At 37.9% G+C, this 25,328-nt stretch overlaps 2 protein-coding genes across 2 annotated transcripts; both read left to right on the top strand.

Annotated features, from left to right (window-relative positions):
• Positions 1-785: 785 nt before the first annotated feature.
• LOC145987709 (frizzled-4-like) lies at positions 786-20,172 on the top strand. Its single transcript, XM_083122278.1, has 3 exons — positions 786-1,815; positions 3,141-3,307; positions 15,854-20,172. Exons 1-3 carry the CDS (start codon positions 926-928, stop codon positions 16,348-16,350), a joined length of 1,554 nt encoding a protein of 517 aa, XP_082978404.1. The 5' UTR covers positions 786-925; the 3' UTR covers positions 16,351-20,172.
• A 502-nt stretch (positions 20,173-20,674) lies between these two features.
• LOC145987892 (uncharacterized) lies at positions 20,675-21,271 on the top strand. Its single transcript, XM_083122684.1, has one exon. The coding sequence runs from the start codon at positions 20,675-20,677 to the stop codon at positions 21,269-21,271; it is 597 nt and encodes a 198-aa protein (XP_082978810.1).
• The last annotated feature ends 4,057 nt before the right edge of the window (positions 21,272-25,328 follow it).

Genomic DNA, 25,328 nt, shown 5'->3' with positions numbered 1-25,328 from the left:
GACGAAAGTATTCGCACTGATGTTAGATGAAACAAAAATACATTGCGAGAAAGAAACAGGACATATATTTGTATCGCGGCCAGGTAAAATAACGCTTTTTGGGATTTGCCACTCTTCAATCATTAGATACAGGTTCACTCTTTCTCTCTACATGTCAAAATCGAATAACTTCTTCCCAAGATCTCCCTAGGTGCCTGTTAACTGTGTAGCACAAACTTACGTTGGAGTGGTAGAGAGTAGCTAGAGGTGCGTCAGGGTCAGAATATTTCTTGAATTATGAGATAACTGTAACCTTTCTCAGATTTTTATTCCCGTGATATAATTTCCCTGAAAGGTGAGACTCAGATTTGGGCCTTTTAATGTGCCTGCCCCCTAACAATATTTTGTCGCCCCCCTACCTCCCCCTCCAAGTCACATTTCCCTGGCGCCGTCACTGTTCATCATAGTCTGTGTTTATAACACATATGGCAAGGCCGCAGAAGACGTTGTAGCTTGTAGGTAAGGGGCAGTGAACTTTTTTCTGGCACGGTATATCATTCATTCCCTGTTCACTGTATTTTTTCCTCATTTGGTCATTTTATATTTACTCGTATAAGTTTGATTCTTTTCGCAATTACTACTTTCACGTATTTCCCGGCATATCCCTTTTGTTGTTACTTTATGGTACTTTATCCACATATTTGTGGATGTGGTTGGCTAAATATCCATTATGTTCGAGCCAGCAAAATGAGACACCTAAGAAAAAGAAGAAGAAATAAATGCCACAGCATAGCAACAAGAAAAAAAGCAAAACAAACAATGTCACACAATGTAGGTGTGGTGTAAATGTTTGTGTGCGTGCAACCCCGATATTTAAATGGGAATTGTATAATAGATAAGTGAAGTTCCTTGTTTTCAACTATGTAGAGGAACCGAAGAGAAGTCAATGGTGCGTCTGTGTTTGTTTTTGCTGCTACTTGTAGCAGCAGTGAGAGGAGAGGAGAGTACGGGATTTTGTGAACCTATCAAAGTTGATATGTGTAGGGAACTTGGATACAACGTGACAAAGATGCCTAATTTGGTAGGACACGAAATACAGAGCGATGCCGATATGCAGCTCAGGACGTTTGTGCCATTAATTCAGTATGGGTGTTCGTCGCAGCTACATGTTTTCTTATGTGCCGCTTACGTGCCTATGTGTACAGAAAAAGTTTCACAAAAAATAGGACCCTGTCAGTCTCTATGTGAATCTGTAAGATCCCGGTGCTTCCCTGTCTTGCAAGGATTTGGATTGCCTTGGCCACCAGCTCTTAATTGCTCAAAATTCCCAGCGAAGAACGACTTGGACAATATGTGCATGGAAGGGCCTGGAGAAAAAGCACCACCCCCACCTCCTCCTCCAGTGCCAAAGCCAACCCGACGGGTACAGTATTGTCCCCATCCACAGAGTCAGCTTTACATTAACAGAACTGGTCGTTGTGCATCTTTTTGCGATGCCGATGTTTTATTTGGGGAGCAGGATAAACAACTTGTGGAGCACTGGACAACTGCATGGGCAGCACTCTGTTTTATTTCCTCCTTGATCACCGTGTTGACTTTTCTATTGGACTCATCGATATTTCTTTATCCTGAACGTCCTCTTCCATTTCTGGCGCTATGCTATAATTTACAAAGTGTAGGATGGGGTGTTAGAGCAGCAGCTGGGAGAACTGCTGTAGCATGTCACATGGATCCTCAGCATAGCAAGTTACTGCTGTCACAAGATGGGCTTGGGAATGCAAACTGTGCAGTTGTCTTCCTGTTATTATATTATTTTGGCACTGGAGCTGCTGTGTGGTAAGTTAATTATTGTATTAAGCTGTAAATTTGCAAGCTAAAGGAAAGAGGGGAAACATAGTAAAAGTCCCCTTTTACAAAACACACCCCTAAATCTTGCTTCATTTACAGTTCATTAAATCATCAAGCGTTTCTTGCTTGTTGCAGGAGGTTATGTTGACAAGAAGAGGGAATTTTACATAAAACGGTACCAGTTTCATAGATTGGAGAAACATTAAAATCGCATATTTTGTGTTTCGCATGGTTTGTACTTACCCAATTGTGTATTGCGGAACATAGTTCAAGGTGCCATTATGCTTTTTACATGAAAACAAACGCAATTTTTCACATTCTGAGTGCTTTTTCTTATTCCTTTCTTTGCTTCCGGAACACACAATATGGCGGTCACATCTTGACTCACGTTGTGGGTATGCAGTGTTTCAACCTTCTTCACCGAAAAATAATTACTATCGTGTTCGTCACTGGTGGAAGTTATACATTATGCACGGGTAGCTGATGGATAGCCCCACCAACCATTATGCACGGTAGCTGACCGATAGCCCCACAAACCATTCACGGATAGCCCCACGAACCATTTCCGATAAGGTTAGGTTTGGTTACGTTAGGCAAGCATAGTAAAAAAAGGGGGGGTTGAAACACTGACAGGGGCTTACGTCATCAAACGTCCACAGCATCCTATTGTAGGGCAAGCAAATGAAAGCAATGGCAATTGTGCGTCGGTGAGCTCGACGAACGTTGTAAAGCTTGGAGAAACTCATTTCCCTAAGTAGTTTCTTGTGTAAAATTGAAGAAATGTGTATCCGATGTATGAAACTGTTACCCATAAAACTTCTCTGTCAAGTTCATATGGCCTCCACAATGAATCAATGTGAATAGAAAAAGTATGTAGACTACCTGCAGCGTTGAAGAAAAAAAATATACATCACTTCAATTTTTTTGTATGGCATGTTTCATTTCATAGTTGCAAATGGTTCAAACATTAAATACACATCATCTGACATGTAGGTGGTTCCAAATGACCTTACTGATACAGTGTTTAATAATAGGTAGGCTACTTTTAAAAAACTCATACAATAAGTTTCTACATGACTTATAGGTCAAATATAAAAGTATAAACTAAATAAAAGACAAAAGCAATTAATTTATATGAAAAAGCGATGTCATACCCGTAACAACAACACTAATGCCAACATTCATGTATGCAAATGTATGTTATACTAGTAATCATTTCACTTAAATCATTGAAAACATGACTAATTTGCTGTTATTAATTTCCTGATTCCCAGTTATGCTTTCTTTTTAGTAACATATCTTTATTCTTGCAGGTGGGTTGTGATGACTGCAACATGGTTTCTTGCAACAGGGCTGGGTTGGAACCATGACAGAATCCAGCAACATTCCTCAATTCTTCATTTAGTCGGTTGGGGACTCCCAGCAGCTCAAACCATAGCTATTTTGGTTTTACGAATGGTGGATGCAGATGAACTCACAGGTTAGTTAAACTTCTCAGTTGAACTTTAAACTATTTCAAGCTAGGTAGCCTGTGATGAAAATATGTAGTGGTTCTGCAAATAATAATAATATAAATTATAAGCAGGGTGGTATTATGCTGATGGGAGGTGGGGGGAGGAGATGAGTACATTATCCTGGGGTAATGCGTCTCCCTTTTGCTTCATATGTTAAGCATTAGAGGATGATTTATAATGCTTCAAAATAAGTTGCGAGCAAATATTTTTACTGTAAAGTACAAACCAGAGCTAAGTGGTGTTGCAGTATAAGGATGAAACATGCGACTTCAATAAAACAGAAATTGAATTTAAAATTTCATACAAGCATACCTTTCCTCTTGCAAAGAAACTCTTATGTTTCAAACAAATTGAGATCACAATCACTCATTACCACAAATGTGCCTATGCAGCACTGGAAGGTCACTCACATCAAAACATTCACAAATATGACAAACAAAATTAACGAGAAGATAAAACAGCTCATTTTATTGCCCTCTTAGCAGTGGGTGTGAGGGAAGACATTTCGGTCTGTCACAGCACAGCAGGACATAAACGTAATAACCTTTCGAATTGACAATGCTTATGGCAACACTGCTCTGAGCTTCAGGCCCTGAAGATGTATGGAGCCTGTTTCCGCTTTTACACTGGCATACACTGCAGAGCAAATACCATGTAAATAAGCATTGGTGCTCACATTGCCACTGAAGCTATGTTTTACCGACCACTCAATGGAACCAAATCATGGGGGGCAATTTGCCATAAGTTTATACTTTGTCCTAGTAATCTCTGGAGCAAGTGTGTGCGCAAGTAGTGACTCAAGTGGCACCAAAGAACATGTGCAAGGGAACAGCATTATGTGGAGCGGGGAAAGTGACTGCACAAGTTGGTGATTCTGTCCCTTAGGCTATCCAGTACCGAGTTATAGATACCATGTTTTTGGTATTTGTTGTAGTCACGGACACTTCTGGGTTGTAACAATCCTATTGACTTTCAATCGGATCACTACAACCTTAAGTGTGCATTTCTGTATAATACACCACATACCAGAAATAACCAAAAAATACGTAACATTGTGGGAAATTTCAGTATATCCATATTCAGTGTTACTAATATTCTGGTATGTAGAGCTAGACCTTTTCACAGATACCCATCATGCCACAGCTTTCAACACAATGTGAAAACAAAGAATTTCCTGTATTTCTGACCAGCTGTGTGGTTTGTAGGTGGATGTACTAGAAAAACTTACTTTGTTGACAAACAGGGTTTTGGTGTTTCTTGCATTATGAAAAACATCAATATACCAAAGATTCTGGGAATCCCAAAAATGTCACTTTTGAGTATATCTATACTTCAGTTTGCCAATACCACGCTACCGGTATTTTCAAGAGTTTTGGTGTACAGTATAATAATCAGTTATACTCATTTTTCTCATCAGTAAAATATTCCGTATTTGTCATTGAAATTTGAGCAATGCCTTACTTCAGTAAGGAGAGTGTGCATTCAAAATTTATTTTAACCCATAACCGGCATGGCATGGTCCTGTGGACCACCAACTTCAATTCACTATTTCCATAAGTTATCAAAACAGTAACGAACGTTTTCACAAATTATGTATTTTGAACCTTCTTTATGGAATTATGATAAACTTTTGTCCACTATTTCCTGTATTGCTGTTTTTATTACTAAATTTATCTAACGGCTCTGTAAATACATTTTCATTTGACTAAGATACAAATAATCATTAAGTTGTTCAATTATCACAGAACATACATGTAAGACGCACGTCAGGTCAACTTTGCAGCAACTTTTCACACGTGTAGACCGAAACGTGTGAGCAGAATATAGTTCCGTTGAGACGGGTTCTATTCCGACATAACTGCATACTTGCAAAGAAACAGTTAATAAATTTGTAATATGTAGACAAAATAATATATACAATAGCAGATATGTACCTGATAGGTTGCAATCACTGAGCAGACGAACTTGGAACCGCAGATCGCCAACTAGGCTGTCGGTAGCGGTGAATGAACACTTAAGGTGGACTTGAAGACAGTTGCAGTACGGATGGAATCACCAATCCGTCTGACACCTGTGTTGCAGACTGTACCATTTATCGTGATTCATTGCTAATCGAGCTGCACAGCAACGAGAATGGCTGAATCGAGGTCTCGCCCGAATGTTATTGTAGGCAGCATTCAAGAGGGAAAGCTCTCCAAAGTCAAGCCAAACAAGTTGTTTTAAATGTATATTCATCCTTAAGGCAACGATAGACGGATAAGATAGGACGTGAGGTGTTGAGGTGTTGACAGGTGTCATTGAACGTTCCATTTACGAGGCGAACAGTGCTTTTGGAAAACGGGTAATATGGTAACACCAGGCAAGAAGAGGCCCCTTGCTAAAGGAAATCGTTCTCCAAGCGACTTATTCGCCAGAAAGTACACGAGTTTTACCTTTGCAATGAACTTCCAACCTCAAAAAAACTGGCGCAGGCAATAAGAAGTGAGAGTGATTTACCACCGATGAGTGCTTGAACTGTGTGTCGGGTGTTGAAAGATTTGGGTTTTGAGTTTAGGAGGAGGAAACAATCGTCTGTGTTGCTGGAGAGGGAAGATATTGTTGTTTGGCGACACAAGTATCTCAGCGCTACAGGGCCGTATTCAGGATCTGTAGACCCCTAGGCTGAACCTTTGGTGGGGGCCCTACCGGGGGGAAACTTTTTGAAAATAATATTTTAATTTTAAAAATAGCATATTGTAATTTTCAGTAAACATGTTAGGCATTTTTTTTAAAATAATATTTTAATTTTAAAAATAACATATTCTAATTTTAAGTAAACATGTTTGGCAAATGCAAGATAAAAAAAGGAATGTAACAAACAAGCAAACTTTACTTATATTTAATTCAAATACAGTACTTTCCCGAACAATCAAACTTAAAGTGAAAGTGTCAAATAATCTTAGTGGCTAATTGGTTTGCGCCTGCACTTCATACTAATGAAGCTACTTATAATATCTTCATAACTGCTGGTGATGTTGTTTATGTATTAATTGTGAGAGAACGCCATACCTGCATACAGTTTCGTTGGTGGCTAAGATAGCGTGATTTTTCGAATCCAGGGTGAAATAAATATAAATCGTATTTGAAAGGCAAGTACTGTGTTTATGGCTAGCGTTATTTGAATGTTATGCTACTCTTTACATCCTGGTGCTTTGCAACGCATGTGGTCTCTAATAATGTTCACAAAAAAAGCTGAAATTTTGTTTATCAATAAGCGGATGCATTCGCAGTATATTTGTATACACTTTTCAGCATATCTGTCTCAATACACAAACAAAAAGTGACAATGATGTGTTACTGTCTTATAAAAAATAGTACACCATTTTGCACTTCGGAACATATCTACAAATTATCATTTTCATGACGCAAAGTTTGTTTTGAATTTAATTTATACTCAGATGGACTAGTATCGTTAAAAATATGCCTGCACTGGGAATCGAATATTGGATCCTTCGATTATAAGGGAACAGCGTTAGCCATGTTACGTTATGCGATAACCCGTTTACTTCCATGAGAGATAGGCTCCCTAGTCCTGCATGTCTTTCGGATGTTATATACCTTTATAGTGTTGTTTTGTGGCAAATAACATCTTTTTAGATACTTTGGTCATTGTTACGAGACTAAGCAAAATGTGAAGGACTACATTTAGCATATAATAGTTATATTTGTAGTCTGAATCACTGCCACAAACACTGTAGGCGCAATGCTTTTCAACTGTGTTTACAACATGCTCTGAAACGCTTGCCGGAATCATGGCAGCAGGCATGATTTCGCCCAATGAATTGTGGGTGAATTTGTTCGCTAAATATCATCCATTAGCCCACACAACACAAAATAACTGCGTCGACGTTTTTTATGATTATAAGAGGGCCCGCACTACAGTATTAAAACAAAGACATATTTTTTATTTTAGTCTATTGAAAATTAATTTTTTTGAATATTTCTTTTTGTGGTGTGGGTCCATAGGCTGCAGCCTAGATAGCCTGCACGTAAATGCGGTCCTGCAGCGCTGTAAAAAGGTACCGCCGCGAAAAGAAACATACTTATTATTTGGACGAGACATGGGTCTACTCGGGACACACTTTGAATAAAGCGTGGGAGGACACCACTGTGCAAAACCACCGCCAGGCTTTCGTTGAAGGGCTGAGCACTGGATTAAAGCAGTCGACTGGGGAAGGGGGGGGGGGGGCTTATTGTTACACACATTGGCAGCAACAAAGGCTTTGCCGAAGATGCTTCTTTACTATTCCGTGAATGAATGAACCAACTTTGAAACAAAGATAATATTTTGCTTGAATGAGGCTCCTTTTTAAAATTTACATGTGCTTTATTTTACTTCACTTTTATGCCACTTTTTGGCTAATTACGAAGATGGGGATGAGTAACAATATGATGAAATTGATGAATGGACACACATACACATTCATGCCCAGGCCGAGATTCAAATTCAGGACCCCTGGCATTGTATTGAGTTTTAAAATTGAGAATAAAATTGATTAATGACATTTTTAACAAAATAAATGTGTGTGTTTGTGCAGGTGCGTGGGCATGCATGTGTGTAGGATGCACGATCATTTATGAACATAACACAATGTTTTCAGTAGTCCTTATGTTGAAAACGAAGACACACACACAAAAAAATGGAGAATACCGGAACCTTTCTCAAAAAGTTCTTTTTAATATTTTTTTATTTGATTTATTTTGCTTAGCTTTTTTGATACTTTTGGCTAATCGCGAAGATAAGGATGAGTGATGATATGAAAAATTGAAGAACTGACACACTCAAAGAACACCCTTTCTTCACAACTTTGTCGCTGGAAGTTTTTACTTGGAATTAAAGAACAAAAAATGGCCAGCGACGACATTTTCTACTGCACGAATATAAAAAATCTCCACATACTTTATTTGAATATTTTTTAATGCAAATATGCTTTAAAGTATTGATAAATTCTGAGTACCACCGTCACCTATGACAATTAAAAAACAGTGTCATTTTTTTTCATAATGAATGCTTCAATTTTACGGCATGTTTCAACGTTAGGAATGAAAACAATGTAAAAATTGTGTTTTCACAGAAAATTTGCATTTTTAATTTATCTAAAATCATGTAAGCAAGTTACCAGTTTTTTGTGTTCACCATCGTATTCTCTACAAAATTTCCTGCAAAACTGCAGGTACTGATTTTACTTAAGCTAAATTTGTAAATCCAGAAATTTCACAAGAGCGCGGTCGTATTTCCCATAAGAGCCCATTGTGTCTTCTGAACGTGAAAACGACTTTAGTATGTTACGTAAAATAACTTTTTGAAAATTCGGAATGGAAGTACAATTTTGTATTCAAAATTAAACTTATTTTTTCCACTTCTCACAAAACTATTCCATTTGTGCTACGGATTCCTTACAATACCAGAAGTTACTGTTTGTGTGATAATATTAAGTGGGGTGCTAAGCAAGGATAATGATATTTCACACATTAAACGACCTATATTTTAACAGTACTCAATTTCAAGACACGAAAGTTAGGTTTGGACTTTCCGAATAACGTCGAAAATCACGAATCAATATGGCTTTAGTTTTTGAGGTAGGGCGATGAGTGAAAACAATACGTTCATGTGTGGATATGAATCGACAGAAAAATACTCTACCAGACTCTGCTACGTCATCGGGTGGTCCATCTTTCCTAGGTACGGGAATTCACACCAGGTTCCATTGTGACGAAAAAACATTCCTTCGGATGTCAACTACGACAATGGGTGGTGTTGATGATATTTGGCACTTTCACTACTCTCGACGTTGCGTATCTCTCCATTGCTCTGATGTCGGCCTCCGACAGCTAGAGTTTCCGGGCTCGTCGCTTTGATCTGGCGGCATCCCTCAAACATCGGCTTGAGTTCCTTCATCTCAAGTGTTGGGCATCTCTACATTGTTACAGCTGGGCATTCTCATCTCAGACGTCGAGTGTCTCTCCATCGTTACTGCTGGGCGTTGGCTGGTTGGCCGATCACAACGGATGGTGTTGGCTGGTTTGGCTGTAGCATCGTGCCGGATGGTAGTGGCGGCATCATTAGTGAATTGGGTACCCAACGTCCCCCTCTTCTCTTATCCTTTTAGCCGGCCATGATTTTTGATGTTCCTCATTTCACAAAACTATAAATGGCATGAGATTATAACGGAACCACAGTCTCGCTTCGACTTCCTCCAGCGATTGGTGTAAGCACACCCGTATCAACTCACTGGTAATCACACACTGATGTTTACAAAAAAAAAGCTAAGTCCACGGTACACAGAGGTGCTCTCACTACAAGAATCGCGGTAAACTGTGTCGATGTTTCGGGTTTCCAAGGTTTTATACCTCTTTTAAAAATGTCATTTGGAAATCGTTAAAGGTAAGTGTCGCTTCCTTCCCTGGCAAGGTTGTTCAACTCAGCTGCATTGTATCCTCGCCCGTCCCAGTGTGTGTCCTCAGGTAGGTATGGAAGGATTAACTTTCCACCCTCCTGACGCTAGCATTTCAGATTCGTAGATGGTCCATGATTTGCCCTTTAATAACCAATTCGATCTTGTGTCCCTGATATTCAGTTTATCATCTTGAAATTAAATCCAGATGTCAGTTATAGCATGCCGCTTCGGTTGTCCAAATTTCAGGCATATCCGCCGACTGGAAACTGAGATATTCAATAAGTCCTATTTTTGTACAGGTGGGACGTAAAGAATGAACCTTGGTGACCACTGTCACCGTGACCCTGAACTCTCAGCCCTAACTTTCGTTGTCTCGCTAGAATTTCATTTTACAGACAGATACTTATGAACTTTTAAATCCAAAAACTCAAATCTTACGCCTTTCAACCGTAGTATATTGATTGATTACAACATAATTAAAAATATTGAAGAGTGATTTACATGTCCTAAAATACTGTGATACCATTATGGTTCACAACCTCTTGCAAGCGAACCTTTACATTTGTGACAACCCTCCGGCACAAGTCTTCCGAAATTGCATGGCACAACTGCACGATAAGAGCCTTGAGTTGCACTACATTTTCAGGCATCCTTGCGAATACCATATCATCTTCTTCTTTTTTTTCTTTTTTTTTAAATCACATGGATTAATATTTGGGCTAAACGGGGGGCCACTGTCACCCACCTCCGTGACTTTCGGGAAACCGATGTGACATTACACGCACATTAAACATCTCATACAGGAAATCAAGAACAACGTTTGCAGTATGTGGGCGGGCTCAGTCTTGCATGAACCACTGAGTGTGTAAAGGGAGACCTGTTGCCAACAGCTGAGGAATAAATCTGTTCTCCAACGTGTCCTTGTATCGCTCTTTGTTCACTGTTTCATCAAAGAAAAAAGGTCCGATGATAGTGTGGGTTGAAATTGCTGCCCAAACGCTGACCTTTTCTCCATAATTCTCACTTTCGTGCAGTCTGTGAGGATGTTCACTTACCCAGAATCGAACATTTTGCTTATTCACCACACCATTTAAATGAAATACACCTCGTTGATAAACCAATAGTTGTGCAGAACGTGATTTTCTTCCACTAACCACGAAGCAAACTGATGCCTTCGTTCCTTGTCCATTGCTGTTAGTTTGTGGACAACTGTCATTTTGTAAAGGAACAAGTGAAGATCAGAGTGCAGAATCCTTTGGATTGACCTACGAGATATTCCAAACTCAGCAGCTGTCCTCCTTGTTGATTTCCTGGGACTTCCTGTCAAAGCCACGCGAACTGCTTCAATGTTTTCAGGTGTGCGGACACTTGATGGGTGCCGTCGATTCTTCTCCAACACAGAGTCAGTGGCTTCCAATTGTTGACACAATCTGTGAATGGTCTGTTTGCAGGGAGCCCATCTTGTACCAAAGTGTGCACGAAAACGTCTTTGTGTCGCCACCAAACTCTTCGTTTCTGCAAAAAACATTACAACTTTCACCTTCTGTTCGATACTCAACTGGCCGTTATCCGCCATCTCGCAAACTGCTGTTTCGTGGCAAGTTAGAGTCCGATACTGACTTCTCCTGATATCTATTGGATTTTCCATGAACCAACTCATCAGAATACGCATTTTGAACATTCAATGTATGACATTAAAAATGGTATGACATTGATTGAATGGTATGACATTTCGTGCACCATCCTGTATATATTATAATTAGAACAAAATATTTTACATCGGAATTTCCTACACTTTAGTGGCATCTCATTGTTCAGTTCAGATCCTTCACTTTTTATAAATGTTTGTATATACAGTGGAACCCCGATTTTATGTTCCTGGATTTTAAATTTTCCCACATTTTAAGTTTTTTCAGCTTGGTCCCCTGAAAAACATAAAATCGAGGTTTTACTGTAGGGGCATCATGAAAAGTGGTCCTACTCCATTTACATGAAAATTATTAGTATTTTTCATTGCTAACCTTTAAATTTTTGTGAATGCACATAATTCGTAAATTTTACCAACAGAAATTATGACCATCTGTAGCCTATGCTTCACAGACAAATGAAGTGAAATTTTGTTACATTTTTAAAGTGGTACAGCAGCGACGTTCGATTTCTGCCGGTGGCCTTGGCTGCTATATCGCGTGCGAGACAGTCGGCGGGCCTAGACTGAACAGGCATGCGCAGTAACACGTAAACACGTAGTCGCTTGGAAAAATTGCATTGTGTCGTATCTGCCTTTTAGCAACGAGGTGTTAGGCGTGTGTGTAACATTGCAAATAATACTGTTTATTTATCGTACAGAAAGTGTGTGTCTGAGTATCTGTAAGTTTCTGGGCAAACAAAATGCCACCCATTAACTCCAAACTTGGGTCAAAAACGCTTCACAGTCAATCTCGCGAAGTTGTAAATAATGTACATTCCTTTGCAAAACGTGAAGCAGTTTCTGGTGGTTTGTTAATACCATTGAAAAAGGTACAAGAGAGAGTGGCAGCAGCAACTGGGGTGCCTGTGAGAACATTAAGAAACATAATTAAAGAAGGGAAACAGTGTGAGGAACAAGGCACCTCTTTTCAAACGCCTGGGAAAGTGCATCGTGTACCGAAACGAATCACTGATATTGATGACTTCGATAAATGTGTAATAAGACGGACAATTAACAATTTCTACATTGAGGACAAAACGGTGCCAACTGTGAAGAAACTGCTCTCAAAACTGCAACACAACATACAGTTTAGAGGAGGTAGTACAAGTTTAAAAGTTATATTACGGGATATGGGATATAAGTGGAGGAAAACCAGAAATAACAGAGCGATATTAGTGGAAAAGCATGATATTAGATCAATGCGTGTGTCATATTTACGTGCAATACAGAAATATAGGGGGGAAGGCAGACCAATCATGTACGAGGACGAAACCTATATCCACAGCACGCACACAAGACCTAAAAACTGGAGTGATGACAACACTTCAGGATTGTTGGCTCCCATTTCAAAAGGACAAAGACTAATTATTATTCATGCTGGCGGTGGTGCTGGGTTTGTGCCTGGCGCATTTCTGATGTTTAAATCCAACAGAACGACTGGCGATTACCACCATGAGATGAATGCTGCAAATTACAAAAAGTGGTTAACTGAAAAGTTAATTCCAAATTTGCCCCCCAAATCAGTTTTAGTTATTGATAACGCCCCATACCACAACGTGCAGTTAAACAAAGCTCCTACGAGTGCTAGCAATAAAAGTGTTATGCAAACCTGGCTAACAGCTAATAATGTGCCATTTCATGACAAAATGCTGAAGGTCGAACTTTACAGTCTTATTAAATCTCATAAGCCACTGCATAAAGAATATGTAATAGATAATCTCCTCGCCATACATGGACATACTGTTCTCAGATTACCGCCTTATTTACCAGAAATAAATCCAATAGAACTCATTTGGGCCGATATTAAACAATGGGTAGCCGGTAACAATACAACCTTTAAACTGGATGCTGTAATGAATTTGTGCGAACAGAGGGTTAATGAGATTGGGATAGAAAAGTGGGAAAACGTTTGTCAACACGTGGAGACAATAGAAAAGCAATATATTGAACAGGAGGGAATTATAGAGGATGTTATTGAGAACTTTGTTATTAACGTCGGAGATAGTGACACCGGTAACAGTAGTGACAGTGATATAAATAGCAGTGGAACTGATAACGAAATGTCAGGTGTGGAATACCTTTCAGATGTATAAAACACTTGTTTGTAATATGTTAACAATGAACGTGTTTGTGTGTGAATATGTATAAATTTTAATATTTATATTATATACATTTTGAAGAAAAGTTGTTTTGTTCCGTTATGTTCGTTCATGTAAAAAAATATTTTCACATTTTTTTATCTGGTGTGTGGTGTGATTAAAACTTCGAAACTCCAGCTTCTACGTCTGTTCGTATGTGGGCGCAGTGTTTACGTTCCGCACAACATTAGCCATCGTCATCCCCATCGGCCAGTCACGTGCTTGTTAGAAACTCCCCTCGCAGCGTGCACAGTCAAGGTCACCGGCAGAAATCGAACGTCGCTGCTGTACACATGTAACACATTTTTGTTAATGATTTTCATTCATTCAGGCTATGCTAAAGTGTCATTATAAGCCAAAATATTTCTTTAAGGAGTTCCAACTACTGTACTACACTCTCTCTCTCTAGCCTTCTTAAACCCGAAGGTTCATGGCTGCAGCAACACAGGCCTTCCATCTGTCCCTATCTTGAGCAAGATCTATATACTCTTTTCCATCCCTACCGATTTCCTTTAAATCCATCTCAACGTTGTCCCTCCATCTTCGTCTTGGCCTTCCTACAGGTCTCTTACCATCAGGTTTCCCAACAAGAATCCTGTAGACTCCTCTTTCCTCTCCCATTCGTGCCACATGGCCTGCCCACCTAAGTCTTGTTGATTTAATTATTCTAATAATATCTGAACATGAATACAAATTGTGTAGTTCTAAATTATGTAACCTTCTCCACTCACCTGTCTCCTCATCCCTTTTAGGTCCAAATATTTTCCTAAGGATCTTATTTTCAAATACTCTCAATTTATGTTCCTCTTTCAATGTAAGGGACCAAGTTTCACACCCATATAATACTACAGGCAAAATTACTGTTTTGTATATTTTAACTTTTAGTTTCTTAGATATTAAACTAGAAGACAAAAGTTTATGAAGAGAGAAGTAACATGCATTTCCTGAATTAAGCCTATTTTTTATTTCCTCTTTAATATAATTTTCATTTGTTAATATTACTCCTAAGTATTTGAATTTGGAAACTGGTTCAAACGAGTTGTTATCAATAATTAGATTTTGGTTATTACCTAACACTTGGTTTCAGCCTGTAAGCATATATTTAGTTTTCTCTTTGTTAACTTCCAAACCTATCTCTTTAGCAGTTTTGAAAAATATTTTAGCATTATTCTTAATTATATTTATGTCATCCCCTAATAAGTCTACATCATCTCCATATGCTAACAACTGAGTCATACCATTTAATTTTAGTCCTTCATTAGTTTCTTTTACCTTCCTAACAGCAGATTCTAAGGCAAAAGTAAAGAGCAATGGAGATAATGCATCTCCTTGTTTTAACCCATCATGAATTGTAAATTTACAATTGTAAATTGTAAAACACATTAATACCCACACGAATTTTACTTTCTGTTTCACTGGTGCATACTTTTATCATATTAACAAGCTTCTTAGGTATTCCAAACTCTACTAATATATTATATAATTTATCTCTTTTGACAGAATCATATGCTTTTTTTGTAATCAATGAATAGCTGATGGACATTTTGATTATATTCCCACTTTTTTTCAAGTGTCTGTCTAATGTGAAAAATTTGAACTGTTACGTTTAAATCCACATTAATAGTCACCTATAATTTCATTAGCATATGGGGTAAGTCTTGTTAAAAGAATGTTAGATAATATTTTATATGTTGTTGAGAGTAGAGAAATTCCACGGTAATTATTGCAGTTCATTTTATCATTTTACTGTACTACAGCAGTTGTTTATCGTGTATTTAAAATCACGTGTCTGGATTTGATACCAAGAAAATCCCTAAAAAGGGGGCAATTGTTTTCATGTAAGGTTACCCCACCAGGGAATGAGAAAGAATGGCATAAGCACGGTGGCGCATCTAAGATTTAAACCAAGTATCCCTGACTTTGCAACATGTGATGATAAACACCATGCCACAGAAATTGGCTGAAGGGACTGACAACTAGGAAGGCAGTTAGCAGAAAGGTTCCTGTAAACTTTGCGAAAATGCAACCAATAGCGACCTTTAATTGTGAAGGAGGGGGAAGGGGGGAAAGAGGCAGCTTGTGGGTCTAACTGTATCTACTATTATGCTATTACTGATAAACTTGGACAGAACATATTTGCTTTATTGATGAATATCTCTGTGTCTTCTTACATTTCGCAAGTTGGAGGTTCATAGTACATATAAACATGCTCTCCATAATAAATAACTGATATCTAATTTTTCATTTCAGGCACATGCTATATTGGAAATCAAAGCACGTGGTCTCTGCTGGCCTTTGTCCTTGCACCACAGTTTGCCTACCTCATACTTGGAGCATCGTTTCTCGTTGCAGGCTTCATGGCTCTCTTTCATCACTATGACAGGGAAAAGTTGGAGACATCACTCACAAGGCTCGGCATCTTCAGCCTCATGTACACCATCCCTGCGATGTGTGTCGTTGCAAGCTTATTCTATGAATACACTGCCCGAGACACTTGGTTGACAACAACAGCAAAACCAAGTTTATGGGTGTTCATGCTTCGCTTATTTATGTCACTGGTTGGTGGCATAACAACCTCGATTTGGATCTGTTCAGCCAACACAATTAAAACATGGCGGAGTTTGTTTTATCGTCAGCGCAAACCAGCTCCACAAGTCATCACATACCTTCCAGCAAATAAGCAACGTTACCATCGTTGCTACAGAAATCATAAGCACCGTAAACATGGAAATGAAACAACGGTTTGATGTTCTTTATCAGTACATATCATGGGGCTCTTACCAGTTCCCTCCAATACAGATGCAGATATTTGGAAATTGAAACAATTTAAAGCAGTTCAGAAGGTCCGTTAGAAAACTAATGAGACTGTGCTTGGAACAGCTGTACACCAGAAGATGTTCACAAATTCACTTGTATCTCCTTCGAAGTAGTTCTCTTGGGAAGCTACACACTGTGTCACAGCTCGTTGGATGTTGTAGATACTGACAAAATCATGACCTTTAAATTTCAATTTAGGGAAAGAAAGAAGAAGTCAGCCAGACTAAGATTAGATGAGAAGGGGATTGTGGAAGCACAGGAATGCCCATGTGTGTCCAAAACTCTGTGACAAGGAGCATTATTGTGGTACAACATCCACGAGTAGGCAGTGTCTGGGCGGATACATCGTACTCTTTTGCAGAGTCTATCAAACACCTCACAGTAAAACTGTTGATTAACTGTCTGCCCTGGAGGAACAAACTCTGTGTGAACGATCCCATCACTGTCAAAAAAACACATCAACATGGATTTGATTTTTGACTTGCTCATTCTTGGATGAGGGGAGGAGTGGGTGTGCCACTCCTGACTTTGCCTTTTTGTTTCAGGGTTGTATTCAAACACCCATGATTCATCACCTGTTATGAAGCATTTCAACAATTGTCCATCCTTCTCAATCCAATTAATACAGAACTTTATCATGCACCTCTGGTCAAATGTATGCTCCACTGTCTACAGCATGTTATTATGACATACAATTACTTTACAGACTTTAGGCCTAACACTACTCCTGCTTTCCATCCACACTTGTACTGGCAAACGGCCAATGTCAGATGCATTACCTCCCAACACTTGATTCATTACAGTGTTACCAGTCTCATTAATTTTCTAACAGAGCTTGTATAAATTTTCAAATGCAATTTTTATTGGAAATATACCAAATCAGTCTACCAGAGCTTGCTTTAAATTATTCATACTTGCACATGTATAATCACAAAATCCACTTCTTCCCAAAATCCTGCTGCCAAGATAATTATGAGTTTGCATAATTTCCAGGATATTTAACTGAGGACAAATATCAGTCTGTATTGGTGATTAAACTTGAGCCAATACCACTGGTATTGGCCAATACCGACACATTGGTATATTCTCTGCCCTAATTGTAATGCAACAAGAGTTTGGACAGTGCCTTGAAAATACAATTATTGACTAAAAATGTGCAATTTTTTAAAGTGCCTTTACCAAATTGTTGTGCTTTTTATGAAAACAAAAAATTGTTTCCATCTACTTAAGGAAATTATTGATATCTATTTTCGTTGCATAATAAGTAATCTTACTTACTATATTGCTTTAGGTGAGATGCATAAATATGCCAAAGTTTTTAAATGTTTAAAAGAAATGACTGATGGTTGAATTTGTATGTATATAGTCATAGTATTGATGTGTGAAAATGTTAACATGTTCTTTTATTCAGTGTGAGATGTTTGTGCAATGGAATAACATATATATATATTGTGATTGCAAGATGCAAGTTAAGTGTCAAATGGTCTAGAGCTACTAACTGTGCATTATAGCTAACTATTTTTCAGTCTCTGCACCATTTTTAAACAGTACTAAAATGACAATACAGAAACAAAACCAAAGAAAACCATTCAATTCCAACTAGAGCTGGGCCGATACCACTGAACTATACTGATACTGTTGCTGATACTCGTAGCAGTACTGAAAACAAACAATACTTGAATATTGTAAAAAATAAAATTTGTTCAGAGTAATTTTATCTTATGTAAATATTGCTTTGAAACCATATCACATTTATCTACTAGAGTTTTACTTTAACCTTTAGCACACAGAAGCCTGAAAATTGAATGTTTCCCAGTGAAAAATAGTAACAGTGAATTTATTGTTTTGTCATTCCAGCATGTCATATCTTCATATGTATATAAATGAACAAAAAGGCAGAACTGAATTATCTGTAGTATTTAAAACATTTGTCATGTAGTATGAAATCCACTTTAAGCATGCAACATTGTTGCAAAATTAAATAGAATTAAGCATTTTTGCATAACTTCCAGGATATCTAGACACCCAAAATAGTCACACGGGATTTTATTGGCCATTATCTGCAATTTAAACCAACCCATATTTTCTAGTACCAATACACTGGCATCAGCTCAGCCATAATTTCAACATGAAGGTTGCATTACATGAGTGGATGTGTTTCAATTGTGACGTATGATGTACAGATACTATTAAAAAACTAAGAATCTTACAATTTTTGTATTAAAATAACTACAAAATATTTGTTTTCAACAGTCTATTTATGTTTTGTATATACTTGATCACAAGGGGAAAAAGAATTAATACAATGAAACATTCTGTAGTGCCATGTAGTCTTTTGTAAATAGAATAGAATGTAATATTCATAGTGTTTTTTTACACGTATTAGTATTGGTATTCTTTTATTAAGTAACAAATTTAGATTTGTTATTGTACTCTTACTGGGTATTGCACTCTCTATAATGTCCAAAACATATGATTTTTTTCCAAACTACAAGTAACTTTAATTTTACATTTCATAACTATATGGTGAAATGTTAAAGACAAGAATGGTAATAGGAAATCATCTTTGTTATTTTTGATAACTATTTTAATAACAAATTTCAATTTAAAAGAGCATAATAATTTTATGCAGCCCTGTGATATCTACATATTGAACTCTTTTCAGAAATACATAATTTTTGTATGAAGAAGCTCATAACACACATATGCTATTCTCAATATGCAAGACTGTTAAATAGATGTAGGAAATATTTCATAACAGTTTCTATTCTTATTGCAAGGAATATCAAGTTAATGACATGGGTAAAGCAGATTTCTAATTTGTTGACTTGTGGTATATTTTATTGTGCAAATGACAGTGTGAAATTGTGTTTCGTGACACTTATTTTGGTTATTATTACATTTTATTGCATGATAACATTGTATTGCTATGTACTTTTTAACATGATCTGTTTGCATTTGTATATATGTATGTTCTACTATTAAACATGACATAAGATTTAGAAATGTTGAAGCCATTAGTTGCAGTAAAGTGTGTCAGGAGTGTTGAATTGTATAATTTTTGTTCAGTTGCATTTATGCAGATAACAATGTTACACGTATGTATATTGACGAGATAATGAACTGTGCCAAATGACAGTGAAAGAAATATATATAATTAAAATAATGTGGGCCATGTTGAAGAAATATAAATGAATTCCAATCCATGTACAAAACATATAATTTGCTGCCTGAGATTTGTAAAATAATAACATTTAATGTACTTGTACATTTGCGGGTGAACTAACAAGTTTTTTACATAAGATAATTCAAAGCTCTATGAAATCTTTGATAGTTTGGATGTTACCTTTCACACATACTCAATGATCTGTTTTCATAAAATGCATGCTTCAAGAAACTTGAGGCATCATGAATTTAATGTGTTGCAATGCTTTTGAACTGTGCCATTCACTAGTTGCCTATCTTTGATTCAAGATATATCACATGAAATAACCATCCAGAAGTATCAGGTACTTCCATTCTAACATGTCTATTTTTAGATATAAGTTTATTTTGTAAATGAGGTTAAGTGAAAGAAGCTTACATAAATATACAAGAAAATCATAACAGGATATGAAACAAAATTCAGATAGAAAAAAATATAGGTAAACTCTTTTTGTACCTGATTTTAACTTTGACCAGTTCAAACTGAAATGTTCTTAGGAACAGCTAACGACAGAATGTAAACTATAATTTACACCAATAAATGCATCAAATAAGTTACATCATGTTTTAATTATTCTTTCCTATTTTAGGGTCATTACTTTGCCATTCTCTGTGCCATGTGTTGGTGCAATCAGAGTAAACATTCAACATACACATCCTAATTCCTGTGATTGATAGGAACATTATTAGATTTCAGTATATTACAATTAACAATGTACAGGGTGGGCCAAAAGTCCCTTACCACCCCTTGTAAAAATAGTTTTAGTGGAAATTGATGAATAACAACCATGTGTGACCACATTAGGCCTAGGGAGAAGTCATAAGGTGGGGGTGCCCTTGACGGCGGCCATCTTGAAAGCCGCCATCTTGGATACAAGTCCAGTTTTGTAAATGGGAAGGTAGGCATGCGATACATGATTTTAGGCTAGAATTTGATAAGGAAAACAATGGTGAAGTCGTAATGTTGAAATCGTCATTTGTTAAAAAGTTACAGGCATTCAAATGTTGGAATCACACCTTCATTTTTTATTTGTTGCAGGTGCCTAAATCATGCCACTAACCACAGAGGAGAGGAAAGAGTTAATAAGGGCATTGGGTGGAAGGAGTGCAAGGGTTGTAGCAGCTGAATTTAATGAACGGCACCCAGATCGACATCCTGTGTCTCATGTGAGTGTTGCCAACCTCTTCCAGAAATTCATGGATACTGGTTCAGTAGCGGACAAACCCAGGTCTGGCAGACCCACTACTGCAACAGACGAAGGCACAACCATAGCAGTGTTGGCATCTGTTGCAACATCACCACACCGCAGTACTCATCGCCTCTCAGCAGCATGTGGTGTCAGCCGTACATCCATCAGACGCATCCTAAAGAAAAACAATTGGCATCCGTACAAATTGCAACTTCAACATTATTTATCAGAAGACGACCCAGATCGACGCCTGGAATTCTGTGACTGGGCAGTTGCCCAACTTGAAGCAGATCCCACATTCACCTCAAAAATCCTGTTTTCCGACGAAGCGAATTTTTATGTGCAAGGAGAGGTCAACAAACAAAACTGTCGCTATTGGTCCGCTACCAATCCTCACTGGGTTGACCCCTGTAAATTGGTAGGAGCTGGTAAAGTTGTGGTGTGGTGCGGCCTATAGGGTACCAAACTAATTGGTCCATTCGACATTCCTGGTAACCTTAATGCTGATCATTATTTGGCAATGTTGCGTGATCTCATCCTGCTGTCCGTGTTGTCCGAGGATGGCACATTTCCCTTATTTTTCCAACAGGATGGTGCACCTCCCCATTATGGATTAAACGTCCATGATTATCTGCATGAACAATTTCCTGGACGGTGGATCGGGCATCGTGGTCCCATTGAATGGCCGGCACGTTCACCCGATCTGACTCCATTGGATTTTTATTTGTGGGGTCATTTAAAGGCCAAGGTATACGCCGAGAAGATCAGGAATGTTGCTCACCTGGAAGAAAGGATCTTTGCAGCCTGTGCTGATATTTTACCTGACACACTTCCCCCTAGGCCTAATGTGGTCACACATGGTTGTTATTCATCAATTTCCACTAAAACGATTTTTACAAGGGGTGGTAAGGGACTTTTGGCCCACCCTGTAGTTAAGATAATCATTAGTATAGGCAGATTTTTTTCATGTCCTCTAAATATTTTGACACTGACTAATATCACCATGAAAGGGAAACAAGTGTTGGAGTGTAATGTAAAAAATTCCATGATACTTTTTAAGCAATTTTACATTATTGTGATTGTGACAGTAAGGTAATTTTTAAACATAATAAATGTTACCAACCCACATTTGAAAGTGGCCTGATTTTATACAAATTAATACATTCTGAACATGTGACAGGCATAGTGTGTCATACAACTAGTGTCCAATAAAATGGGTGACTGGTATAGCTCATATTGTGAATGAACGACGGGCTATAATTACACTCATCTCTTGTGCAGATGTGTTCTAATCACCTCTTTACAATTCCAACCACTAGATGTCATGCTCTCTACTTTGGTGAATTTTACTTGTTAAAGTGTGTGTAAAATTTTGATGTGCAATAAATATACGTAATTTTTGGATAAGATGGATATCAAAAATTGAACAAGTTTTAGATATGATTTTTAGACATTCAAAAGATGTTCCATGGATATCAAAAACTAGATATCTAACGAATACCCCAAACTGGATATTTCATGGATGACCACAGACCTTGAAGTGGAAATTGTTAGCTGGAGGATATTTGACGGAGCCTTGGAGCTAGGTGGAGGATGCTTTGTGAAAATTTTGCATTCTGCATTCCCCTTCAATTGGAGCACTGAATATCTATTATACCTATTGATCTAATCTGGATATTGTGGATATTCAATAGATGTTCCTTGGAGGTTTGCACTGTGTGGAAAGTACCCTACAGTCCTGTGGTTCTGAAATGGAGATGTTTGTGGGCTGTGGTATAGGTACTTATATTACACATTGTGACTGTTGAGACATGGCTGCCATCTTCGACATGGATTTTTTTGTTTATTTTGAAGAAGGTAGTGCGACACATTTAATTTGTACTAAAGTCACAAATGATTGTCATCAGAAACCAAACTCGACAATCGATTTCAGCCTAGATGTAATGGTGGACAAATTATCAGATGTCAAACTTACAAGTAGCCTTTGATTTTAAGGTAACCTAAATTATAAATGAAAGAATGCATCAAATGATTGCCCTCGTTCATCGAGAATGGAACTGCCGTGTGGTCACTGCAGATTTCAAAGGTCACCAGACTCGCCACCCTGATCAGGCACCAGTTTATGACAACAGAGTATCAAGGTTGATACGCCAGGTCCGTCTGTGGAATTTGAACTGTTGGAGGATCCAAAAACAGTTAATACAGGCCAAATCTGTTCTTCGAAGTTAATGAATAACATACTGTTATTTCCGGAACAATTTTTTTACTGTTCTAAAGTCACTTAGTTAAATTTTGTACATTCCTATAAATAGCCTAATCCAGTGGCAGCGATTGGGTTCCAAAACTGGGGTGTAGATAAGGTTTAGCATAGTGCAGGAGCAAAAGTTGCAAAAAGTGGGGGGGGGGGCAACAGCACCCATCCCTCACCGGAGTTAAAACTGTCTCTTTACCTCTTTCAGTGTTCATTTCAAATTAGAAAAAGAAATTATATATATATATATATATATATATATATATATATATATATATATATATATATATATATATTGTCGATAAGTTCATATAATTCCAACAGGGCGGTGAACAATGCAAAAAATTTAGTGCAAAATGCAGAAATCAGGTCAGAGCCTCATATTTTCATATTCTATGACACTTGATCCAAGCAATAAATGATCTCATTTCAAAAATTGTATTTTTATACTAGAATTCACACAAGGTAAACATAAGTTTTCCTCTTTTCTCCTTATTTATTGAATAACTAAGAATTAATAATAAAAATAGAATAACTACGCATTTAAATTTTTTTACCTTTGTATAAAGTGAAAATAATAAATAAAACAAATATATATTGGATAATCACTCGGCTACTGACTTAGCATATTAAGTAGAAAAGTTTCAACAAGAATATAATAATAAATTGGCAATAAAATAATGTATTATCGTCCATTTTTGTACTATTCAATTTCATATCAACGGCCTGATCCCCCCACCCATACAAAATTCTGATAATGCCCATGTAACATAAATCATAGGTGTATGCAGGGCCCAGGCATGGTTGACCCTATAGTGCACAGGAGCAGTGAACCTCCAGTGATATACGGTAATCATCTTGAGAATTAACAATAAATAATGTCTTTACCTTTTCACATTATTTGGCTAAAATTTTTACACAATAAGTAATGTATTTGTGTATGTAACACGGCGAACTCTTTTGATGAGAAGGAGAAACCGTGAGCCAGCCATCTTGGTGCAGACCCTCAGTTGAAACCCCCACAGGACAGCTCGTGCCATTGTGAAAGCTTTGGGTGGGAGCAGAAGCTCGAGGTAAGAATAGGACAAAATATCATACATGAAGAGGATACTGCCAAACCATCTCCAAGAACCGGTCATGCGCAGTTCGTTCTCTTTGCTGAAGCCGCGGCACAAGGCACCGTTCTCTCTGCTTCCTCTCTTCCAGTATTACCCGGTGGGGTTCAAGTTAGAAGTGCACACATTACATATTCAATCTTCTCTTTGTATCATTTTTGCGTTGAAATTCTTGGAATAAATGCAAGATTGTGGCAGAGAAGGATGAGTAGAAATGAATGAAAGCTGGAATTAGATGCGATGAATTAAAATAAAAGAGATCCATTGCCAAAATAGCTCGTGCATGCATTCAGAGGTTTTTCCTTAAAGGTGGAAACACTTCAGGTTTGCCAAAGTGAAGGAATTCCAGATAAAGTCCCTCTAGAGTACGAGGGATATCTGCTTCCACTCCTGAACGTAACTTTAAGGCATTCACATTATCTTCCTCTGTACGTGGTCGATCGAGAGTTACCGTTTGTGGTGTGTAAAGTTTCATCCTGACCGATGCTGCCTTTTGTTCAAACCGTTTTCCTTGCTTGATCCCTTCAATTCTGTAATGGTTTTTGTCAAGTCGCTCGATTACTGTGAAGGGGCCTTCATACTTGCCTGAAAATGCTTTGTACGTCTTTGATAAGCATCGATCGTTCCACAAAAGTATTTGATCGCCAGATTTAAACGCTGCTTGAGAATAGTGAGGATCAATCCGTGCCTTGTCCGTTCTGTGGCGTTTGAGGAGATTATCTTGTGCAAATCGACACGAAAGCTTCATGTGTTCCAGCCGTTCATAATTGCTCACATGCTGTGGCTGGGTTTGAAAAATCGCATCCGGTAAGGTGCGGGGATGATAACCCATCAGTAAATAGGTAGGTGAGTACTGTGCAGATGAATGCAGCGTGTTGTTGATAGCTGAGACCGCTGTTGGTAAGAAATTGGACCAATTATTGTAGTTGGCATTGACATAAAATTTGATCATTCCTTCCAGCGTTTGTTGCGTTTTTTCAACTAAGCCAAGGCTCTGATGAAATCCTGGGCTGACAAAGCTTAGTTCAATTTGGAATTTGTTGGCCAATTCTTTGAATAAATCTGAAGGTTGACCTGGAAGTTGGTCCACAATGATTTTTTCTGGAAAGCCAAATGGTAATATGATTTTCGTGTACAAAAAATCCGCC

This window comes from Lepisma saccharinum, chromosome 5 (genome assembly GCF_977018435.1).
Source record: "Lepisma saccharinum chromosome 5, izLepSacc3.1, whole genome shotgun sequence".
Lineage (NCBI taxonomy): Eukaryota > Metazoa > Arthropoda > Insecta > Zygentoma > Lepismatidae > Lepisma > Lepisma saccharinum.
Note: the sequence above shows the minus strand (reverse complement) of the source record. Positions and strands in the feature narration are given on the sequence as shown.